The sequence below is a fragment of the Salvelinus fontinalis genome, chromosome 2 (genome assembly GCF_029448725.1).
Source record: "Salvelinus fontinalis isolate EN_2023a chromosome 2, ASM2944872v1, whole genome shotgun sequence".
Lineage (NCBI taxonomy): Eukaryota > Metazoa > Chordata > Actinopteri > Salmoniformes > Salmonidae > Salvelinus > Salvelinus fontinalis.
In genome coordinates, this window is record NC_074666.1 from 64,099,718 (window position 1) to 64,125,362 (window position 25,645).

The window sequence follows — 25,645 nt, forward strand, 5'->3', positions numbered from 1 at the left end:
AGTGTCGTTAAGACACGCCTATTTTTACATACGCATGAGATTTCGAGAAACCCTTCTTGGTTGAGAAAAAAAAGTTGCCTTGGAGCGATGAAAAAATAAGTCGGTGAAGACGAGGAAAAAATGAAGACATCGCCAAGAAAAACCCAGTGACTTAGATATCACAAAATCTGTTATTTAATGCTCCTGCAGAGATATGTAGATGAATCAATCTAGAGATAATGAAAGTTAGACAAGCGTGTTGAAGTTTGACGGGATAGTTGATAATCGAGCTCATATTTTTTTTTCTTCTGGAGTCAAAGTTGGCATCGATAACCTAATTTACTTGAGGCGGGTGCGGAAGGCTTTTCACCCGACAAAAATTATGAGAGATAGGCCGATAAACCGTTAGATTTTTAACAATAATACTTTATTTCTATTTTACCGGGTTATGTAGCGATTTATACATTTTAGGAGCAGTGATACGAAACTCTATTGGGGTTAGACTACTTTTGTGGATAGTTTACAACACTGGGCCAGACTAAAACCGTAAGTTTTTCAATGTTATGAAATAGTATCAGAAAACGAACTATACATTTTTATATTTGAGATATTTATAACCTATCGTAGGTAATTCAAGTTAAATATATTGTCGTAACACCGAGTTAAAAACCCAACTCTGCTTCCTTCTCGGATTTTTCTTTGAGCTACTTAGATAAAAGTCGTTTGCTCAATCGTTGAAGTGGACTTTCATTTTTTCCCTGCGGATTACAACATTGCACGTCATCAATAGATCATATCAGCTAGTCAGTTTTATCATTTTGTTTAAAAAAAAATAGACAACCGTTGAAAGTATTTTACGAAACTAATCATGTCTGCTGAGGAGGAGAGATTCAAACTGGTCGTCGTGGGCGGGGGCGGTGTGGGGAAAAGCGCCTTGACCATACAATTCATTCAGGTGAGAGAATCCCCCAACTGTTTGCACATTGTCAACTGTGTGTTGTTTGTCTCGAATTTGTCTTATCTTCTGACATGACGAGTATGTTATAGTGGTAATTGAATATGTGCATATTAACCCATATAGGCCAAATAGTGTAAACTATTCTCTGTCTGGCTGTGTAGGCTATTTGGTTAAAAACATTTCTTTCCTCATAACCACCAAAGCGATAATCGCAAATTTTACCAGACAACAAATACACACAGTATTCACCCATGCTCTCCTATCTCTTTCGCAGTCATACTTTGTATCGGATTATGACCCCACCATCGAGGACTCCTACACCAAAATATGCATAGTGGATGGGAAAGAGACACGATTAGACAGTAAGTCATACTGTAGGTTTACTGACGTTCTTTGCTCCAAGAATAGAGGGAAAGCGTAAACTACTTGAGCCAGTGAGCAAGGCCAAATCTGTCTGTATGATTCACCCACATCTGCTCTGTTATAACTTGTAGTTGGCAGATGTTGATGCTCTTAGCCAAGGTGTAGTCTTTTCACTATGCCATAGAAAAAGTGTTTCTGTGTTCATATTCAAGGGATATAGCAATATGTAAGTGTACTATGGCCTGTTGGCCTCTGTCGAGTCAGTTAACCCTGGGCATTTACATCTAAAAGATCCCATGAAGACCAATGTGAAGTTAATAGGAGCATGTCAAATGGCTTGGCTAAAATGGGAAGTCATAGAAGTCATAAACCTTTTACATTTTAATAATTTAGCGGATGTTCTTTATCCTTTCCCATACTGGTCCCCTGTGGGAATCAAACCCACAATCCTGGCGTTGCAAGCGCCATGCTCTACCAACTGAGCCACACGGGACATTTAGGTCCACAGTTGGGTCACCTGCTACTGTCCTCCCTTCCACTGGCATACTGTTATCTTCAGCTCATGTTTTATTTCTCAACTGTTTTATTTCTCTTTCTGTTGTCTGGTGGTCAAAGCAAGACTGTGTAAACAGTCTGGACAACCCCTCGCTCTCCCTCTCTATCTTTCTGCCACACTCTCTTCTTTCTCTCTACAGTTAATGTCACCTCTCACAACTCGTACATGCTGACCAAACTGGGCTTGCGTGTACGTCCGCCATCGCACGCATGTTGATTTTGTTCACCCACACCAGAAGCGATCAGGACATGCAGGTTGATATATCAAAACAAACTCTGAACCAATTATATTAATTTGGGGACAGGTCGAAAAGCATTAACCATTCATGGCAATTTAGCTAGCTAGCTTGCTGTTGCTAGCTAATTTGTCCTGGGATATAAACATTAGGTTGTTATTTTACCTGAAATGCACAAGGTCCTCTACTCTGACAATTAGTCCACAGATAAAACAGTAAACCAAATTCCTTTCTCGTCATCTCTACTCCTTCCTCAGGCTTCTTATTTTGGACTTAATATCGCGGTTGGCAACCAACTTTACAGCATTACTACAACCTACCAGAGTGTGGACCTAACTTCATCTTTCAATCACCTACATGGGTATATGCTTCTAAAAATCAATGAGGAGATGGGAGAGGCCGGACTTGCAGCACTTTGAGCGTCACAAATGGAACCAATTTCTATTTTGGAGCCTGGCCACCCAGACGCCCGCGAGCAGTATGTGTACATTTATTTTGCAATGGTCGCGCACGCGACGTGTCCGGTCTGGTCAGCGTGTTACTGACACCTAACCACCTACCCTCTTTCCATATACTGTAACAAGCATCCTCAACCACTGAACATCAACTGACATCGGACCTTAATGGATGTTGAAAAGTAATTGAAATTTGGTCAGTCCACCCTGGCCAAACCAAATCTGAACGAATCATAGAAGTCTATGTTTCACAAGTTCTGACAGTACAGTAAAGAAAAGTTAGTACAGCAGAGCACACTGGAGTACTGTATACAGTACTGAACATATCTACTGTACTCTACTGTGCTGTACCGTAATGTCCAAACTTGAGAAACATAGACGTCTATGATTGGTTCAGATTTGGTCTGCTCCGGCTCATTAGAATAATACCCAGTGTGTAGGATAATCCAGATAATACCCAACTATGCAAAATAAGGATATTGAATATTTCTACTTTTTGTGTACTGTGATCGGTTCAGTGGAGTTCTGATCTATGCGGTAGCGAGGGCTGGTGTAAACGGAGAAAGAGTTGGCTTTGTGAGTTGCAAAAATGTAAATTATATATTTAATGTTCCCCGAATGGCACTCGGCCGGTTCAAGAAAGGGGAAACAAAATCCACTGCGTCGCGGCGGGATAGCGCTCATGCATTTCCGTGATGGACCCCGGATCTGTGGATGATGGAGAAGTTACAGGGTTGCAAGCTCAAGAACCATCTAGATACCCTGCTGTTATTCTCTTTGTTTCTTGCCATCCAGGTGAGTGCGCATGATCAGTCACGAGAGTGAATTTTCTTCCCAACAGATAATATCTGAGGTAGGTGAGTGCCCATTTTATAGCCAGCCCTTCTCGGTCAACTGTGGCATATTTATTTTCCCTCTCTGAGAGCTTACAGCTGATGTAGTCTATTGGGTGTTTGACCTTTCCCACTCCCTGGGAGAGCACCGCTCCGATGCTGACGACATAGGCGTCCGTCTTCACAATTTAGTCCAAAGTCTGGTGCTCTTAGTCCTGGTTTTGAGAACAGGGCTTCTTTTAGCTTTTGGAAAGCTATCTCTGCTGCTTGAGTCCATCTCACCTGTGTGGGTAGGTCTTTCTTGGTCAAGTTGGACAATGGAGCGGCTATAAAGACATAGTTGGGTATAAAGCGCCGATAGTAACTTGTGAGCCCTAAGAAGGATCACCTACTTTTTACGCGCCGATGTTCGCCACTCCCGGATAGCCTCCACTTTCTTTGTCTGGGGGTGTATGACACCACTCCCAATAGTGTACTCCAGATATTCTGCCTCACTTAACCCGAACCTGCATTTCTTAGGGTTAGCTGTCAAGCCTGCTCTCCTTAGGCTCCCCAGCACGGCCCGTACCCGTTGTAGGTGTGTCTCCCATTCTTCACTATGGATCACCATGTCGTCGATGTAAGTGGCCACGTAGGCTTGGTGGGGTCTGAGTAGCTGGTCCATTAACCTCTGTGACGTGGCGGCCTCACCATGAAACCCGATGAGTAATTTCACTTAATGGAAAAGTCCATCTGGCGTAGAGCGCCTTTTTCTCCCTGTCTTCTGTGGCCAGAGGCACCTGCCAATAGCCTTTTGTGAGATCTAGCATAGTTATGTAGCTTGCCTTTCCCAATCGTTCTATCAGCTCATCTACCCTGGGCATTGGATTCGATTTTGGAGATGTTGTTCAGGCTTCGGAAGTCGTTACAGATTACAGAATTTCACCGCTACGTCTGGCTTCAGAACGAGAACAGACTTGACCAGGCTCTGTGAGATGCCTCTAACTCCCCAACCCAGCATCTCTCTCACCACCTCTGACTATTGTTTGTCCCGCAGCATGGATTCTGTAAGGCCTTAAGTTCACTCTTGCCTGGCTCTGTGTATATATGATGCTGGATGAGATTTCTATTCCCTGTGAGGGAAGAGAATACTTCCCGGTGTCAGACCACTAGGGCCCGTAAGTCGTGCTCTTGCTGGTGTGTCAGCGACTTCACTACCTGCATCTCTAGCGGGGGTTGATCTTGTTGGGCTGCGGTGCGGGTAGGGAGCAGAACATCACATCTTAATTTCTCTCGTTGTATTCAAGGTTGATGTGGTATGGCTGTTCAGGTTTTCTCCTACCTGGCTGCCTAACTGTAGTTTACAGGGGATACTCTTGCCATTACTTCGTATGGACCCCTCAAGTGCGCTAAGCGCCGATGTTCCGCTGTCGGAATTAAAAGGAGTACCTTATCTCCTACATTAAAACTTTGGGTCTGGGCAGTGCTGTTGCAGGCTCTTTGTTGCGCTTGCTGCGCGCTCTCCATGTGTTCCTCCACTATTGGCTACACCGCGGCCATCCGTTCTCGTATTAGGATGACATGCTCAATCAGTTCTGTGGGGACACAGCTGGGCTTCCCACGCCTCCTTGGTGAGGTCCAGAATCCCTCGGCACGGCCTCCCATATAACAGTTAAAACAGGGAGAAGCCCGTTGGCGACTGGGGCACCGAGGTCTGTGCTTTCCTTTTGTGCAATGGTGCACATAGCCAACCATTTTAACAATTTGTCACCACTTCTGGTGCCTGAATTCTCCACCACTGTGATCGGTCCAGTGGGGTTCTGATCTATGCGGTAGCGAGGGGTGGTGTAAACAGAGGAAGAGTTGGCTTTTTTTTTTTTTTTTTTTTTTTTTAATTTTTACCCCCTTTTCTCCCCAATTTTCGTGGTATCCAATCGCTAGTAATTACTATCTTGTCTCATCGCTACAACTCCCGTACGGGCTCGGGAGAGACGAAGGTCGAAAGTCATGCGTCCTCCGAAGCACAACCCAACCAAGCCGCACTGCTTCTTTTAACACAGCGCGCCTCCAACCCGGAAGCCAGCCGCACCAATGTGTCGGAGGAAACACCGTGCACCTGGCCCCCTTGGTTAGCACGCACTGCGCCCAGCCCGCCACAGGAGTCGCTGGAGCGCGATGAGACAAGGAAATCCCTACCGGCCAAACCCTCCCTTACCCGGACGACGCTAGCCCAATTGTGCGTCGCCCCACGGACCTCCCGGTCGCGGCCGGCTGCGACAGAGAGTTGGCTTTTTAAGTTGCAAAAATCTAAATTATATTTAATGTTCATCGAATGTCGCTCTGCCGAAACAAAATCCAAGCCTGGTTCAGAGCACTACACTTACAAACCAAAAATCCTTTCGAAAATCACCAAATTAGCTTTGGCTTGCAGCTACGGGAATCACTCATGCAAGCAGTGGTGTAAAGTACTTAAGTAAATATACTTGAAAGACTACTTTTAAATAAATACTTTTTACTCCATACATTTTTCTGACACCCAAGAGTATTCGTTACATTTTGAATGCTTAGCAGGACAGGAATTTTTTTTAATATTTCACGCACAATCGTGAACGGGGTGTTCATGATAAGTGCGTGAAATTGACATTTTTTCCTGGTCCTGGTCATCCCTACTGCCTCTGATCTGGCGGATTCACTAAACATGAACGCCTCGTTTGTAAATTATGTCAGTGTTGGAGAGAGCCAGGGGCACTCTATACGTTTTATTTTTTTTACGTAAATTGAGCTGTGTTTGCTTAATATAAGGAATTTGAAATGATTTTTACTTGCATATATTAGCAATTACATTTACTTTTGATACTTAAGTATATTTAAAACCCAAATACTTTTAGACTTTACTCAAGTAGGATTTTAATAGATGACTTTCACTTTTACTTGAGTCATTTTCTATTAAGGTATCAAGGTGTTAGTGTCAATTGGGTACTTTTTCCACCACTGCACGCAAGCTCTTCCTCTTTTGAGCTGTTCTTTGTCGCTCTATGTCCTCCTCTGTTGTTTTATCCTCACTTTGTTCTATATTTTTTCCCCACACATCTGAATGGTTCAGGATACATCATTATGAAGAGAATTATATTTATATCCATAATTATGTATTTCTGTATAGTACAGATCAGCGGTCTAAGGCACTGCATCTCAGTGCTAAAGTTGTCACTACAGACGCCCTGGTTCGATTCCAGGCTGTATCACAACCAGCCATGATTGGGAGTTCTATAGGGTGCCGCACAATTGGCCCAGTGTCATCCGAGTTTGGCCGGTGTAGGCCGTCATTGTAAATAAGAATTTGTTCTTAACTGACTTGCCTAGTTAAGTAACGGTTCAATTTAAAACATGTAAATCCACTTCTACTGTAGTTCAATAACCAAAATACTTTTATTTTAAACTCAAGGTGTCCTGTCATAACTTGACACCCCACTCTTTCAGCAGACATCTTTGAATCTTAATTGGGAGCAGATATTTAACAGTTTTTGGAAAATGTGGTCTTATAATAAAACCGATTTACCATAGTTGTTTTAGAAACTTTGCATCTGCACAGTTCTTACTTACTTACTTACTTTATTGTCCCCATGGCGAAATTTTGTTGCAGTGTCATGTACACATTTAAAGTGGCTTTAAATACAAAACAAGATTGACAATACAACTTTCAATAACAGTCACGCACCAAAAAAATAAAATAATAATAATAATAGTAAGAAACGAAAAAAAACAAAAACAACAATATTTAAAACATTAAAAAATGTTAAACATTTGAATACAAAAAAAAAGTGATTGTGTTTTTGTGAAATGTTCTGTGTAAATTGTGCATAGAGGTGTATTGTTTGAACTTTGAAATCAATGGCTTTTGTTTGGTATACATTTTTAAAGTGAAAATCTGAGTCAACGTGTAATTTCTACTGGCACAAAGGGGGGGGGGGGGGGGGGGGGATTGTGCTTGTCAGTGAGCCTTCCCTGCACCCCTTCTGCATTTTTTACTATGTTGCATCTACAGTGCATTCGGAAAGTATTCAAACCCCCTGACTTTTTCCACATTTTGTTATATTACAGCCTTATTCTAAAATATATTAAATTATTTTAATATATTAAGCAAAAACAGGTTTTAGTAATTTATGCAAATGCATTAAATGTTTTTTTAAACCGAAATACCTTATAAATATTCAGACCCTTTGCTATTAGACTTGAAATTGAGCTCAGGTGCATCCTGTTTCCATTGATCATCCTTGATGTTTCTTCAACTTGATTGGAGACCACCTGTGGTAAATTGATTGGACATGATTTGGTAAGAGGCACACCTGTCTATATAAGGTCCCACAGTTGACAGTGCATGTCAGAGTAGAAACCAAGCCATGAGGTCGAAGGAATTGTACGTAGAGTTCCGAGACGACGGGTTGGTGTCGAGACACATATCTGGGGAAGAGTACCAAAAATCTCTGCAGCATTGAAGGTCCCCAAGAACACAGTGGTCTCCATCATTCCTAAATGGAAGAAGTTTGGAACCACCAAAACTCTTCCTAGAGCTGGCCGTCCGACCAAACTGAGCAATCGGGGGAGAAGGGCCTTGGTCAGGGAGGTGACCAAGAACCCGATGATCACTTTGACCAAGCTCTAGAGTTCCTCTGTGGAGATGGGAGAACCTTCCAGAAGTACAACCATGCAGCACTCCACCATTCAGGTCTTTATGGTAGAGTGGCCAGATGGAAGCCACTCCTCAGTAAAAGGCACATGACAGCCTGCTTGGAGTTTGCCAAAAGGCACCTAAAGGACTCTGACCATGAAAAACAAGATTCTCTGGTCTGATGAAACCAAGATTGAACTCTTTGGCCTGAATGCCAAGCGTTACATCTGGAGGAAACCTGGCACTACGATGAAGCGTGGTGGTGGCAGCATCATGCTCTGTGGGGATGTTTTTCAGCAGCAGGGACTGGGAGACTAGTCAGGATCAGGGGACAGATGAATGGAGCAAAGTGCAGAGATCCTAGATGAAAACCTGCTTTGGACCTCAGAATGGGGCGAAGGTTCACCTTCCAACAGGACAAAAAAAATGTGTTTTTGCTTTGTCATTATGGTGTATTGTGTGTAGATTGAGGAACACAAAATGTTAAAGGTCTGAATACTTTCTGAATGCACTGTATGTCACTATCCATATTCATCCCTGTGCATGTACATCTGAATCTCTTTGTGTGTGTGTCAGTCTTGGACACAGCAGGTCAGGAGGAGTTTGGGGCAATGAGGGAGCAGTACATGCGCTCAGGAGAAGGCTTCTTGCTGGTGTTCGCTCTGAATGACACTGGCAGGTAAGAATTGTGTGTGTGTGTCTGTTTGGGTGGATGCATGTACACAGTTTATCTCAAGTCACAGGCAAACTGTAGATTCAAACCATTGTTCCCAACTACACAACATACTTTGAAGTCCTCAGAGCTAAAGCATTTGTCAGGGCTACAGTATTCAAGGTTTCAGGAAGGCAACGTCACGGTTTGATTAGGGATGCACATTTTGGTAAATTTAGCTGCCGACTAACTGACCCTCATTAACCGGTCAACGAACGGTTACATTTTTCCGAACAGTAAAATGACATGACCAACAGAAACTATCAGAGATATGTATATAATGACGAGATGCGTCTGTTTCTGTTTTAACAAGGGGAGTTGTCCCAAGCCAGGAAGGCAGGCGACAAGCTTAGGCCCAAAATAATCCCATAGAAATGCATTGGACAGATTTTGGCGCTTCGCCTCTTCCTCTCTTATACCATGCATGCATACAAGAACCGGGCATTTTTCACTAAGAACTTATGGCGAATGGGAGGCTTTACAAGTTGAGATTGAGAAATAGCTCCTTTTTAATCGTGGCCACACGTTTTTAACGCGCGGTTGCATTTAGAATTTTTTTTTTTTTTTGCACATTGAGTGGTCTCACAAAAGCAGGTTTCACTCCAGTAGCCTACAGGCTTTTTGAGGAGTTACACTCGCGCTGTCTGGTAGGCTATTCCTCTCCTCAAAGTAGGCTCTCTGTATGCTGTGCACTTGTAATAAATAGAATGCGTGACGACTAATGAAAATACACATGCGGCAATTTCAATGTAGAAAAATGATGCAAAGTAACCTATACACCTGGGTTCCTTTACTGGCGGCCTGAATTTGGCCTGTGGGTGGTTTTATTTGCGCACCACCAAGTTTTCTGAGCAAAAAATACATTAAAAAAATATATAATTTTCATTGTTTGACATAAGACTGTAAAAACACCAGGAAATCAGCTCCAAGTGTTTTTTAATTTTGGAAATCTATTCCCTTGCATTATAGAGACATATGTGATCGTATCAAATAATAATAATTGATTAGATTTATATAGCACTTTTCTACCAACTGAGGTACTCAAGTGCTTTATATAGTAGGGGGAAACTCACCTCACCCACCTCAGTGATGCACGGCGACCATTTTTGTACAAGAACTCTCACTACACATCAGGTGGCGAGGTGAGGAGTGATGTATGCCAATTAGGAATGAGGGGGATGATTAGGTGGCCATGATGGTGTGTTGCCAGGTAGAACATTTTGCCATGACACTGAGGTGAACACCCCTACTTTTACAATAAGCGCCATGGGATTTTGAATAACCACAGTCAGGACACGCGTTTAACTTCCCATCCAAAAGACGGCACCCTACGCAGGGCAATGTTCCCAAATGTAATCAAGGTTTGAAATGATTCTTTTAGTCAAACATATGTTTTGGCTTCTTGTGATCAATTTGCAGTCTAACTTTTGTAATGTTTTATTATGTTCTGTCCCCCCGACCATCCACTCAAGATAAAATTGGTGATCCCTGCTATAGACTGATAAGCATGACTTGTCAAATGAATTTTCCGATTTAACGGTTAACCGTTAACATCCCTATTTGCAACGCAAACGCAGTACACGTGATCATTCATTCCTTCCGACAAGTGTCGAGGCGTTCAAGCCATGGTCAGTATTACACTATACTGTGTTTTCTGATTGCGGCTGTGCAACACTAATCACAGAGTGATGCTTTAGTAACTAGGGGAAGTGAGACTTGTTATAGGCTTTCACCTCTCATAAGAGTTGCATTCATGACATGGTGTCAAATACAGGCAGCATAATGAGCTGCTGAAGTAGTTCTCTATGAGTTGAATTGGTGCAATTGCACCTAAACAGAGTTCACATTCTAAGAACATATGTAAACCATAGAGCATAGCCTAATATAACAATTGTCCGTATTTATTTATGAACTGTACCCCCCCCCCCCCCCCCCCCCCCCAAGACTTGACTCCTGCCAGATTATACAGGATGCCTGGCTTGCTTTGGTAGGGCTCGATGGGTGTCCTGGTAGGACCCAGTCTACCCCTCTCACTTCTGTTGTTTGTTGTCATGTTTGTCACTGTGCTGTTGTCTTTGTACATTTAAAATAAGAGTATACAATATAACAACTAAGTAGTTGGATTTATGCCAATGAATATGCCTCTTTGCTGTAAGGGGCATATACACTCGCAAAGAGTCTCACCTGACAGTCCTCCACAAGGCTGCTTTTTTCCCTTCTTTTTTTAACAGTAAATTGAACTAATGGATTGCACCTTTTTTAAGGACATAAAGCACTTATGATCAGTTCCTAATGTGTTCTCGTTTCGGCCACTTTCCTTCCCTTTTTTCAGTTACAATGAGATCCACAAGTTCCACACCCAGATACTGAGAGTGAAGGACCGGGATGACTTCCCCATGGTGCTGGTGGGGAACAAGGCTGACCTGGACCAGTCGAGAGTGGTACTGGCTTTCACACTCACTCTCAATGTCATGTTAAAGGAGATCTTCTGCTAGCTATAATAATGTCAATTTAGATCCTACTGGTTCAAATTCTCAGGCCTCAAATACTTTTGAGTTGCCAACAGGTTTGCGAGTGGCTACAAGTGTTTCTTTGGCTAGGTCTAATACCATTACCTTACTCTTACTCAGTTTACCGGAATAAGGAAATGAAACTGCTGCTGGCCTGGCAGGTGCTTTTTAACCTGAGTGCATGTACCTCTCTCTCTGCCCTGTCTGTAGATCTCCAGAGAGGAGGCCCAGGGCTTTGCCAGAGAGAACAGGATCCATTACATGGAGGCCTCGGCTAAGAACCGCCACAATGTAGACGAAGCCTTCCTGGAGGTCGTGCGAGCTATAAGGTAACGTTAACAGCTAGCTGACAGCTATAAGGTAACGTTAACAGCTAGCTGACAGCTATAAGGTAACGTTAACAGCTAGCTGACAGCTATAAGGTAACGTTAACAGCTAGCTGACAGCTATAAGGTAACGTTAACAGCTAGCTGACAGCTATAAGGTAACGTTAACAGCTAGCTGACAGCCAAAAGGTAACGTTAACAGCTAGCTGACAGCTATAAGGTAACGTTAACAGCTAGCTGACAGCTATAAGGTAACGTTAACAGCTAGCTGACAGCTATAAGGTAACGTTAACAGCTAGCTGACAGCTATAAGGTAACGTTAACAGCTAGCTGACAGCTATAAGGTAACGTTAACAGCTAGCTGACAGCTATAAGGTAACGTTAACAGCTAGCTGACAGCTATAAGGTAACGTTAACAGCTAGCTGACAGCTATAAGGTAACGTTAACAGCTAGCTGACAGCTATAAGGTAACGTTAACAGCTAGCTGACAGCTATAAGGTAACGTTAACAGCTAGCTGACAGCTATAAGGTAACGTTAACAGCTAGCTGACAGCTATAAGGTAACGTTAACAGCTAGCTGACAGCTATAAGGTAACGTTAACAGCTAGCTGACAGCTATAAGGTAACGTTAACAGCTAGCTGACAGCTATAAGGTAACGTTAACAGCTAGCTGACAGCTATAAGGTAACGTTAACAGCTAGCTGACAGCTATAAGGTAACGTTAACAGCTAGCTGACAGCTATAAGGTAACGTTAACAGCTAGCTGACAGACAGCTATAAGGCAACGTTAATAGCTAGCTGACAGCTAGACAGCTATAAGGTAACGTTAACAGCTAGCTGACAGCTAGAAAGCTATAAGGTAACGTTAACAGCTAGCTGACAGCTAGAAAGCTATAAGGTAACGTTAACAGCTAGCTGACAGCTAGAAAGCTATAAGGTAACGTTAACAGCTAGCTGACAGCTAGAAAGCTATAAGGTAACGTTAACAGCTAGCTGACAGCTAGAAAGCTATAAGGTAACGTTAACAGCTAGCTGACAGCTAGAAAGCTATAAGGTAACGTTAACAGCTAGCTGACAGCTAGAAAGCTATAAGGTAACGTTAACAGCTAGCTGACAGCTAGAAAGCTATAAGGTAACGTTAACAGCTAGCTGACAGCTAGAAAGCTATAAGGTAACGTTAACAGCTAGCTGACAGCTAGAAAGCTATAAGGTAACGTTAACAGCTAGCTGACAGCTAGAAAGCTATAAGGTAACGTTAACAGCTAGCTGACAGCTAGAAAGCTATAAGGTAACGTTAACAGCTAGCTGACAGCTAGAAAGCTATAAGGTAACGTTAACAGCTAGCTGACAGCTAGAAAGCTATAAGGTAACGTTAACAGCTAGCTGACAGCTAGAAAGCTATAAGGTAACGTTAACAGCTAGCTGACAGCTAGAAAGCTATAAGGTAACGTTAACAGCTAGCTGACAGCTAGAAAGCTATAAGGTAACGTTAACAGCTAGCTGACAGCTAGAAAGCTATAAGGTAACGTTAACAGCTAGCTGACAGCTAGAAAGCTATAAGGTAACGTTAACAGCTAGCTGACAGCTAGAAAGCTATAAGGTAACGTTAACAGCTAGCTGACAGCTAGAAAGCTATAAGGTAACGTTAACAGCTAGCTGACAGCTAGAAAGCTATAAGGTAACGTTAACAGCTAGCTGACAGCTAGAAAGCTATAAGGTAACGTTAACAGCTAGCTGACAGCTAGAAAGCTATAAGGTAACGTTAACAGCTAGCTGACAGCTAGAAAGCTATAAGGTAACGTTAACAGCTAGCTGACAGCTAGAAAGCTATAAGGTAACGTTAACAGCTAGCTGACAGCTAGAAAGCTGTAAGGTAACGTTAACAGGTAGAAAGCTATATGGTAACGTTAACAGCTAGCTAACAGCTAGAAAGCTATATGGTAACGTTAACAGCTAGCTAACAGCTAGAAAGCTGTAAGGTACTATATAATAGGTCATGTTTATAGCTAGATGATTAGAAGAGTTGGTGACCAGAGGCAGAGTTGAGGGACAGACATTTTAGTGTACATTATAGCCTACTCCTGAGTCAAAGTATCCAATGCTCCCTCTTTCTCTTTCTTTTAAAAACACAGAAAGTTTCAGGAGACTGAGAGTCCCCCTCTACCTGCAAACCACACAGGAAAACGGAAAAGCGGTGGCTGCCCCTGCACCCTCCTTTAACTGCTCCCTCCCATGGCATAGCACTTGTCACAGAGACCAAAACCCTCTCACCTCACCACTGATGCAAGTCTTGTCTGACTTACCTGGAGGGAAATGGGAAGATTTGGCAAGGGAGGGGAGAGATATACACTTGGAAATGCAAAAAACTGTATGGTGAGGTTTGGGGAATTGGGCAGGGATGTGTGTGGGAGAGGTTGCTTACGGCAATGGTGGGTAAAGTGGTGGAGTGATACATTTTTTTAAATGGTTTCATTCACACTTAGAAATTAGCATCTTCAAACTTTTTTTATATATATATTTTTTGTATTTGCGGTATTGTTATTTCATTATTGAGGATGTAAAGGGAGAGATCTTGGGCTAGATGAGAAGAGAGCGAGAGTCTACAGACTGAAGAAAGAAAGAGTAGGGATGGTAAAGAGTGCGATCTCACAGATACTGTGTTTTGGGTAGCTTCCTACATTGGGTCAACCTGATGGAAGTCACTGATTTGACATTGCTGGAAGGAATGGATAATTTAGGTACTAGAGGGTGCTATCATTCATTCCTACAACAGAAAATGAAAGGAGCCAAGTTAAACTGAATCGACAAATTAGATTTTTAAAAGACTGCATGGAAAGAGTGAGAGCTGAGGCAGAATGAAACGATGTGTTTGAAAGACTGGTACTTTTTCACAGTGTAGTATCCATGACCACAGAATATATAATTTTTTTTGCACAACTTCAACATATGAACTGGTAGGCAAAAGTAGTTTGACACTAAAGTGCTATTGTTTATTTTTAAATGACTGGGTGGATGTTTAGGCATGTCCAGGTACTTTTGTCTATGCATACAGGTGTAGGTCATTTTTATTGTTATGCTCTTTGCAAATGTTTAAATGTCACACCGCTACCAACCATGTACATCAAGGAGTTTGTTTTTGAATTGTATTAAATGAATGAGTCTCAGCTAATGAAGATCTGTTGAAAAGCTTCAGACAAGGCATCAACTGTCGACAACTGTTGATGAAAAACAGAAAGTTAGATAACATGGGTAAGTTGTCATATGAATACATCCCAAGATTTACGCCCATTGGTTGAGAGAGATGAGTGATAATTGCAGGAGTTAGCCCATAGGCTGAACAGCAAGCATGCGGAATGGGTATTGTGCGGTGCTTTTATAAGCTATACGGTAAATGGGTGAATTACATTCCGGACGTGGCTAATAGGAAAGAAGACGTTATGCTGATGTTAATACGTTCGTGTTCATTCCCACTATGCCCACGCAATAGGAAGCTAAGTTAATTGTGTTATGCTTACTTGAAGTTAACCGAGCAGTCAGACCAGCCTTCCTGATTTAACTTCCGTAACCTACATTTGTCTGTCATGAAATAACTTGTTTGTTTAGAGAGGATATGTAGCACTGGTCTTGCAAACCTTCATATAGATGTAATTAACATATGACTAACAGTTACCCTTCTTATTCCCTGGGCGATATTTCACACAAAGCCGGATAGCCAACTAACGTTATGAAAGATTCTGAATCTGCTCCAAATTTGTGAATTGAATCCGACTCAAAACTCTGACCCTAAAAATATTTGCGATGTTTTGATTAATAATTTGAGTTATTGATGATTGGTTCTCAAAGCTGGCTATCTTATTTTCTTTGGGAAATAGAACCGTGTTGGATCCACATTTGTCCCGCATTGTTCTTTGCCTAATTATAAAATAATGCATTGACTCAGTGCTATTAATGCAGTGTAATAAGCCACAAAAAAGTATTGTACTTAAATCTGTTATATAGTTTTTTTTAACAGCAGAAAGCCGTTTTCTTATACCAATGAATCTCAAACTATATCAAACTTGCACCCTGTAATCTACCAGTATCCGCCATGTGTATTTTGTACTGAAATAAACCAAATACCTTTTGTACACGTTACACTTTTTATACATTATTACTCAAATCTTGAGTTTTTGCTCAGAATGTGTCAGAATGAAATAGGGCAGCGGGCTGTCTGGACACACTCAACTTTTTGTACTTGACTATTTCTCATCAACAGTATTGGTGAACGCTTGGTGACAGGAAAGTAGCCAGAGGAAAGCAGTTTGGCCGAGGTCAAATATGATTTTTTTTTAACTGATGAATGAGAAAAGAAAGGAGCATGTAAATGTACAGATCAATAAAAGACTTTGAATTGGGATTGTGACAATTCAATCTACTCAAACATGCGCTTATCTGATGTTCATGCTCAAAAATATTATGTATGGTAGCCTGTGTGGTTCAGTGGTTACAGCCGGCATGGGTTCGAATCCGGCCCACTGCCCTTTGATTCTCCCTCTCCATCTTCCCTATTTTTCCAACATTTTTCTATGCTTAAATAAAAGCTAAACAAATATATAAAATACCTTTAACCCTTTTGTAGTGTTTGGGTCTGTGGACCAATTTTCAATGTTTACTCAAATAATTAATTGTATAATTTTTTTCAATCTGAGACTCATTGGCCTTGGCTCATTTTCTGTGAAGAACATGCAAAATAACACATTTTCATTGAAAGCACCCCCTGCACATTTATATTACATATGTGGTGTTCGGGTCCACTAGGCCCGAGGGTAATACAAGTGTAGGTGAAAATGTGGTGTTTGGGTCCACTGTTGTTTCAACATAACACCAAGAACCTGTCTGTCTCCCGCTTTTCTCACACTCTGTACCCTTTGTAGTGTGTGAAACTACACAATGTTATTACATTACATTATTTCGATACATTGTTAAAAAAATCTGTATTTCCCACACTCTACCCCAGCCAGGTGCAAATTGGGGGAGGGACACAACAAATAAATAGCTTTGCATGTGTGGCTTCTTACCACAATCAATAGTGTGGAAAGAGTGTCTTCCGCTTTGGAAGATGAAGAATTTTCTGAAATATGAGGATCTTGTCTCTCAATTCGGAGTCTGACAGTGAGTTGGAAGGAGAGGATGAGATTGACCCTCAGCCAGCCCCAGGACCAGCCCATCAGCAGCCTGCAGGAGGAGAAATATGGATGTCAAAAAATAGTGAAATTGAATGGTCTTTTTGCTCAAGGAATGAGCCACCCGCATGGCTGCCAATGTGATAAGGATGTGTAACGGATGTGAAATGGCTAGCTAGTTAGCGGGTACGCGCTAGTAGCATTTCAATCAGTTACGTCACTTGCTCTGAGACTTAAGTAGTGTTGCCCCTTGCTTAGCAAGGGCCGCGGCTTTTGTGGAGCGATGGGTAACGATGCTTCGTGGTTGACTGTTGTTGTGTGCAGAGGGTCCCTGGTTCGCGCCCGTGTCGGGGCGAGGGGACGACGTAAAGTTACTACTGTTACAGATGCAACCAGGGCCGATGCAGGTGGCGGTTACTCGTGTGCAGGACATAAAGTCTTCTTTTGAACTGTTCATCTCAGACACCATCCAGAAAATCATTCTGGACTGCACTCATTTGGAGGCCAAGCATGTTTTTGGAGAGAGATAGGAGATGGACCATTTACATGCATACTTTGGGGTTCTTATCCTTGCTGGTGTTTTCAAATCCAATGGGGAATCCACAGAATCTCTGTGGCATGCAGAAACTGGCAGAGAACTTTTCTGTGCAACAATGTCTCTGGAAAACATCCACATTATTTCCAGGATTATCTGCTTCGATAACCGAGACACCAGACCAGCTCGGCGGCAGAGATACAAGCTTGCTGCAATCAGGTCAGTGGGGGGACAAGTGGGTGGACCGCCTTCCCCTGTTTTATAACGCTGGGCCCAACGTTACTGTTGATGAGCAGCTTATGCCATTTAGGGGCCGCTTTTATTGATAAATGTGATCAAGCAGAAGTAAATGTCAAATATTAACCATGTATGCTGTCTATATTGCTGTTATCTCTTTTACCATCATACCCATGAATGGATGATAAGGCTCCTGTTGCAATGACAGGGCCCAGGGGTCATACATTCCTCACTTTAGCCCCCTGCCTGTGGCTATAGCATAGTATTGAATGTCGTTACAACAGTGGTGGGCCGTCAGGGCCAGCAAGGCCTTCTCTGCTGGCCTAAACATCATCAGAATATAATTTAAAAATATATATATTTTCCCACAAATATGTATTCAATTATTCCCCAGAGTAAGAGTTATACTCTTCATTTCATAGCTTTCCTCTTGGTTGCACTGCTTCCAGCCCCAGGTTGAGATTTGGAGGGCTGGTCTTTATGTTAGATCTTTTATCCAATCATATTCAGCCATCATGTGTTGCCAGGGGTCTAAAATCTGCCCTCAGGCCTTCAGAATCAACAGTGCGGGCGCTTGTAGCTTAAAGTGAATGGAAATGAAAATTTAGTGTCAACCAATCTGTAGTGTCTTAGCTCTTATTACTTATTTATATTTATTTTTTATTTATTTTACCGTTATTTTACCAGGTAAGTTGACTGAGAACACGTTCTCATTTGCAGCAACGACCTGGGGAATAGTTACAGGGGAGAGGAGGGGGATGAATGAGCCAATTGTAAACTGGGGATTATTAGGTGAATAGGCGAATTTAGCCAGGACACCGGGGTTAACACCCCTACTCTTACGATAAGTGCCATGGGATCTTTAATGACCTCAGAGAGTCAGGACACCCGTTTAACGTCCCATCCGAAAGACGGCACCCTACACAGGGCAGTGTCCCCAATCACTGCCCTGGGGCATTGGGATATTTTATTAGACCAGAGGAAAGAGTGCCTCCTACTGGCCCTCCAATACCACTTCCAGCAGCATCTGGTCTCCCATCCAGGGACTGACCAGGACCAACCCTGCTTAGCTTCAGAAGCAAGCCAGCAGTGGTATAATAAGAAAGACTCTGAATACAATAAATGGTACTGGAGCTTCACATTTTACGGGAATCAGTTAGTACCAGAATTACATAGAACAACACTGCGCATGACCAAGGTTGCTCCATTCTTAAAGGGGACATCAGTAATTAACAGAACATAACATTCCCTCTCTTATACAATCAGAGTTACTTTTACCAAACCACAACTGAAACACTTCCCAGAACTTGTTGTAGTTATTTTGCATCTTTTAATTTGAACTTGAACAGTTCGTTTTTGTTTGTTTGTTTATAAGTCTAGTCTGTCTGGTGGACGGTGCCTTCGTTCTGGGTAGCGCCTAGGATTGTCTGGAGGCTCCTGAACATCCTCAGTGTGTGCTTGCTCCCTTATAGGTTCTGCTATAGCAGCACCTTCATCAACACGTTCCCTTCTTTCAGCCTGGGGTCTCTTTACTGCTCCACCGCCCTCTACAGTTCCCTGTGTGTCACTCTCAGGAGCTCTCTGTGCCTGTTCTCTCTCGATTGTTGTGCTGTTTTCTGTGGAATGCATTTGGTTAATGTGACGCCGCCACATTATGTCTGGGCTCACTTGAACCTGGTAAGTTCTGGGTCCCGTTTGTGTATATACGGTCCCTCTTGTCCATTTCCCTCCTCCTCTGTAGTCTCGCACCATCACTTCCTGTCCTGTTTGGAGATGGCGCTCCCGGCCACCGGAGAGCATCTTGGCTTGTTTGTTCAGCACTTCATTACGCCTGTTAGGCTTCATGATGTCCAGTCGTGTGCGGAGATGCCTCCCGAACACCAGTGCGGCTGGGCTTTCATTTATCGTGGCATGTGGGGTGTTTCGGGAGGAGACCAGGAACTTGGCCAGTTTTGTTTGCAAAGTCCCTTCGTCTCGTTTTGCTGCACGGAGTCCTTGCTTTAGGGTTTGCACAAAGCATTCTGCCAGCCCATTGGTGGCAGGGTGGTACGGAGCTGAGGTTGAGTGTTTGATTCCATTTACTGACATGAATCTTGTAAACTCGTCACTTACAAAAGCTTGCGCGTTGTCACTTACTAGCTGCAGCGGCAATCCAAAGCGTGCAAACGTTGTTCTGAGACACTCTATCGTCTGAGCTGAGGTGGAGGAGTCAGTGCAAAACACCTCTGGCCATTTGGAATGGGCATCAACTATAACCAGAAACATGTGCTTTTCAAAGGGACCAGCGTAGTCCACATGAATTCTCTGCCATGGCTCTGTGGGCCATTCTCAAGGGTGGACTGGGACAGGAGCAGGCATGTGAAGGGTTTCCAAACATCCGCTACAGTTCTTTGACATATTTTCTATCTGTTGATCCAGACCTGGCCACCAGAAGTGGCTCCTTGCGAGCAGCTTCATTTTGACAATTCCAACATGACCTTCATGTAGTTGCTGCAAAACCAGATGTTGGCATTTCTGGGGTATCATGAATCTCATTCCCCACATCAAACATCCTTGGTACGTTGTAATTTCATTTCTCCGCTGGAAATACGGAGTCAGCTCCTTTCTGCCAGTAGCTGGCCATCCTGACATGGTGTAGGTGTACACTTTTGACAAGGTCACATCTTTCCTTGTCTCCTGTTTGATAACTGTGCTTGTGACCGGTAGTGCCTCGAGCTGAGCGGTATGGAAAATGTCCACTGCATCCACACTCCTTTGTCTTTCTCTTGTACACGGCAGTCTGGATAATCCATCCATGTGTGGAGGGACGACGGCTTAAACTCAATGTCAGACATATGACTGGTAAGGAACAAGGCGTATCGCTGTAACCTGGCTGCTGTCATTGCCTGAATGCCTTTCTTTGGACTGAAAATGGAAAGCAACGGCTGGTGATCCGTAACCAGTGTGAAACGCTTGCCATATAGGTATGCGTGGAATTTCTTGACGCCCCACACTAGCGCCAGTGCTTCTTTGTCGATTTGTGAGTAGTTTTTCTCTGCATCGTTCAATGTTCGTGACGCGAATGCAACTGGCCTCTCTGACCCATCTTTCAGTGTGTGTGAAAGGACGGCCCCTAAGCCATAAGGGGACGCATCACAAGCCAACTTCACTGGCAGTTCAGGGTCGTAATGCATCAGGACCTGTTCAGATGTGATGAGCCGTTTTGCCTCCAGAAACACATTTTCACACTGTTCTGTCCACCACCATGTCCTATTCTTTTCCAGGAGCTGATTTAGAGGCTGGAGTACTGCTGAAAGGTTTGGGAGGAATCTTCTGTAGTAATTGATCAGTCCCGCAAAAGATAGCACTTCTGTGATATTTTGTGGTCGTGGTGCCTGTACCACTGCCTCGATTTTGTCCTGTGTTTTGTGCAATCCATTGCGGTCAATTTCATGTCCACAGAAGACAATCTTGTCTTTGAAGAACTCACACTTCTGTAAGTTTGCCTGTAGACCATACTCTTTCAGTCTTTTCAGGACCTCTTCCAGGTTAGCCAGGTGTTCTTTGTCGGTGCTTCCTGTTATGATCATGTCATCCAGGATACACTGGGTTCCTGGGATTCCTTGCAAAATCTGGTCAATAGTTCGTTGCCAAATGGCTGGGGCCGATGCGATGCCAAAAACCATGCGGTTATACCTGTATAGACCTTTGTGTGTGTTTATTGTCAGGTACTGTTTGGAGCTCTCTTCAACCGGTAGCTGCAGGTAAGCCTGTTTCAGATCGATTTTACTGAAGTGTTTCCCACCAGCTAGTGCAGCAAAGATGTCCTCCAGACGTGGCAGGGGGTATTGGTCCACATGCAACATTGAATTCACAGTTACCTTGAAGTCCCCACACATTCTAACAGACCCGTCTTTCTTCACAATAGGAACTATGGGTGTGGCCCATTCGCTTCTGTTCACTTTCGTCAGGATCCCTGTATGCTGCAAGCGATCGATTTCCGCTTCCACCTTTGGTCTCAGGGAGTATGGAACCGATCTGGCTTTGCAGAATTTTGGGGTTGCGTCATCTCTCAGTACAAGTTTTGCTGTGAAGCCTTTTACTGTTCCCATCTGATCACTGAAAACTGAGTTGTATTTCTTCCGCAAGTGTTCCAGTGTTTGGTCTGTGTCTTTCTCTTTGGACTGGAACGTGTGGAGTATTTTCAAATCACACCAGTTCAGCTTTATTTTTGAAAGCCATTCCCTGCCAAATAGCTCACTCTGACCTGCAACGCCCCCATTGGGCTCAATCTCTCTCCTGAGTAGGTCTTCAGCAACACATTTGTGTTCTTCAGCTTGATAGCCTTGAAGTGCTTATTGTAGACAGTAGTGGAAATTATAGACTGCAGATCCTGTGTCCAGCTCCATTTTGAGGGGTTTGCCTTCGATATCTGGTGTCACCCATATTATGCTACTGCTGGGAGAAGTCACTGTGTTTAACTCCATTGGACCAATTAATCGTTCATCTGAATCACTGCCACTGTTCTCTGCTAGTGCATTCACAGACCCTTTAATTTTCTCAGTTTTCCTGTTGTGACTGAATTTTGTTCTGCATGCTCTTTGAATGTGCCCCCTTCTACTGCATTTGTGACAAATTTCGTCTTTGAAACGGCAGTCCTCTGCTCTGTGACCATCTCTGTCACACCTGTTGCATTTTTCGGCCAAACGGGGGCGCTGTCGGCTGCGCGAAAACTTGTGCAGGGAAGTTTGTGATAGGTCAGTATTTCTTTTACTTTGCAACTCAAATGCATCTTTCGTCGCGATTTCCATAGTCACAGCAATTTCAACAGCCTTTGCAAACGTGAGATCTGATTCTGTGAGCAAACGTTTTTGAATGTGTTCATGTTTCAGTCCACAAACAAATCTATCCCTTAATGTGTCATTTAGGTTCTCTCCAAACTGGCAATGTTCAGACAGTTTCTTCAACTCTGCTACATATGTACTAACACCCTCCCCCTCATTCTGATCTCTCTTGTGGAAACGAAAACGTTCCGCGATGAGGAGTGGTTTAGGTGATAGGGCATTTTGCAATATCTCCACAATCTCTGTGAGTGTTTTATTTGAGGGCTTCAGAGGGGCAGTCAGATCTCTTAGCAAACTGTACGTTTTTGGGCCAATTAAACTCAACAACGCTGGTACTCTCTTGTTATCAGCAATGTCGTTTGCAATGAAGTACTGTTCCAGTCGTTCAATGTAAGTTGCCCAGTTTTCTTGCGTGTCATCAAACACATCTATTTTCCCGATGCTAGCCATTCTCTTTACCTACGGCTCCACAGGTCTTTGATCTGCCGCCTCGTTCTCGTTAGCTCTCCCCTCGTCGTCACTGCTTGCTAGCTGTTGTGCTACAGGGTCAAAATCTTCCTCTCTTCCTACGGGCTCCATCTGCATTCGTGATGCACACTGCAGGTAATCATCCTCGTCGCCATTGTAGTGTCTTAGCTCGTATTACTTATTTATATAATAAAAAAGACTCTGAATACAATAAATGGTACTGGAGCTTCACATTTTACTGGAATCAGTTAGTACCAGAATAACATAGAACAACACTGCGCATGACCAAGGATGCTCCATTCTTAAAGGGGACATCAGTAATTAACAGAACATAACACAATCAGCTTTAGAGTTGGCTATTGTACGCCTGCTGGCTGGCTCCAGTGTTACACAGGAGCCAGCTAGCAGGCGTAGTGCGTGCACGTCTTTTGATTGGATTACCAATATTGAGAGGCAGGTCCTATGGGCAGGTCTATACAGAACCTCAGAACTAGGAAACTGAATTTGATAAACAAATTAATTTGCATACTACTAAGCTGTTTTTTCAACCCACAGTGGCGGAAGGAGGAGAAAATATCGATTTGGTCGAGGATATAATTATAACGCCATTCTCAAGACGAACTTTTCAAGAAAAGTTAGACATTGTAAGGAGAGGTCGCCCGACGCCGACGCTACAAAGCCTGTCACAGGCGGGAAAGGGGTTCGTTCGCCACTTTCAAAGTTCCAACTACGAGCGTTATCAATGGCTCCGAGAAGCACTGCAAACTGTACTGCTGGGAATGCCTATTATTTGCAAGTGATCGATTTGGTGTTTGGAGCCACACTGGCTTTGCAAACTTGAGTTGTCTAACCAAGGCAGCAACGAGACACCAAAGTACGGCTGGGCACTTACAAGCAATGGTGCTTTTGAAAACTTTTGGGGACACCCGAGTGGATCTACAGCTCAACGAACAAGCGCGAAGGGCAACGGAGCTGCACAATGAAAAGGTGAATAAAAATAGGGAAATATTGAAAAGACTCATTGATTGTGTCATGTTTTTGGGTAAACAGGAACTTTCATTTAGGGGACACGATGAAAGTGCTGACTCCACAAACAAAGGGAACTATGTGGAGCTTCTTTCTTTTCTTTCTGAAAGCAACACAGATTTACAATACCACCTGTCCACTAACAAAGTGTTCATTGGGACGTCAGGCAAAATACAAAATTACCTAATTTATGCTATTGCTGAAGTGATGGGAGAAGAGATCAAAATGGAGATTAAAAAAAGCTCCCTTTGTTGCTGTTATGGTGGACGAGACAACAGATGTGGGAAATGCAGCACAGCTCTCACTCGTCCTGCGTTATGTGACGGACACAGGAGTCAAGGAGCGATTTATCCGATTTGAAGATGTGACAAGCGGCAAGCGAGCTGATGACATTGCCGCTCTTATTTTCCGTTTCCTGGAGGAAAATTAATGTAGTCTGGATAAAGTTGTGGCACAGTGTTTTGATGGCGCAGCAGTCATGGCATCTGGACTCAATGGGGTGCAGGCTCAAGTTAAGGAGAGGGCACCGATGGCCTTATTCATTCACTGCTATGCACATCGACTAAATGTAGTACTGACTCAAGGAGCCTCAAAGCTTAAAGAATGCAAGGTCTTCTTTGCCAACCTCAATGGCCTTGCAGCATTTTTCTCACGATCCCCTAAGCGCACGCAACTGCTGGATGACATCTGCAAGCGTCGTCTTCCTAAGGTTGCACCAACGAGGTGGCAATATACATCTAGATTGGTCAATGCAGTCTTTGAAAAGAGAGTTGCCCTAAAGGAGCTGTTTAACCACTTACTGGAACATCATGATGACCATGACGGGGATACTGTGCTTATGGCTGATGGATTTAATGAACGTTTGGATGATTTTGAGTTTTGTTTTTTGCTTGAAACATTCAATGGGATTTTTAATTATTCGGATGTGCTTTTTGGAATTCTACAGAAACAAACTTTGGATGTACAATTCTGCCTGACAAGGGTGAACGAGTTTTGTGACACAATTGAGCGAGAGAGGCGCAGGTTCTGTCAAATCTACGATGACACAGAGCGCATCTCAAGTTCACCCAGCGCACGCAGAGGCCCAGCACAAGGAGACCCTCGTACATACTTCCAACAGCTCCACAGCAATATTCTGGACAACATTCTTTGCCAGATACGAAACAGGTTTCAAGACCACGAAAAATGTATGTTTCTCTCCCTCCTGGACCCCCAGCACTTTCAGACTTACCGGAAAAAATTCCCGCAAACAGCCTTCTCCAGTTAACAGAGAGTCACGGAACACTGTTCGACCTATCCAAGCTAAAAACAGTGTGTATGCTATGTAATGTATGCTATATAATGTATGCTATGACTGATTTTGAAGGGAAAAGTCCCTCTGATCTACTTGATTTCCTTAAGCAGAAAAATCTGAATGAGGACATGGGGCAACTTTACACATTGGCATGTGTGACAGTGACTAATCCCTGTGTCCACGGCTTCTGTCGAGCGGTTATTCTCGGGCCTTAAAGCGAATCAAAACGTATTCCAGAAATGCTACTGGACAGACTCGGCTTTCAGCATTAGCCTCCATGTCGATAGAAAATGACTTATTGGTGGAACTAAAACGCACAGATAGACTGTACAACAGAGTCATTGAAGTCTTCTTGAGGAAAGAAAGGAGGAAGGATTTTGTGTTCAAATAATCAGTCTTTGGTGAGTAGGCATACAATGCATTTAATTTTTTATTAAATGTGTATGTATGTTTCGCATTTTATTTCGTTAATATTAAATAGCCTATATATTAACAAAATAAAATGGCAAATAGCCTATGTTGCAAAT

The 25,645-nt window shown here is 43.1% G+C and overlaps 2 protein-coding genes across 2 annotated transcripts; one reads left to right on the forward strand and one right to left on the reverse strand.

The window, feature by feature from the left end:
* The first annotated feature begins 39 nt into the window (after positions 1-39).
* Positions 40-15,707, forward strand: rras (RAS related). The gene is made up of 6 exons (XM_055882157.1): positions 40-934; positions 1,212-1,299; positions 8,601-8,703; positions 11,069-11,177; positions 11,457-11,575; positions 13,706-15,707. The coding sequence occupies exons 1-6, from the start codon at positions 848-850 to the stop codon at positions 13,791-13,793; spliced, it is 594 nt and encodes a 197-aa protein (XP_055738132.1). The 5' UTR covers positions 40-847; the 3' UTR covers positions 13,794-15,707.
* Positions 15,708-18,630: 2,923 nt separating this feature from the next.
* On the reverse strand, positions 18,631-19,772 carry LOC129823260 (uncharacterized protein K02A2.6-like). Its single transcript, XM_055882181.1, has one exon. The coding sequence runs from the start codon at positions 19,770-19,772 to the stop codon at positions 18,876-18,878; it is 897 nt and encodes a 298-aa protein (XP_055738156.1). The 3' UTR covers positions 18,631-18,875.
* Between the last annotated feature and the right edge of the window lie 5,873 nt (positions 19,773-25,645).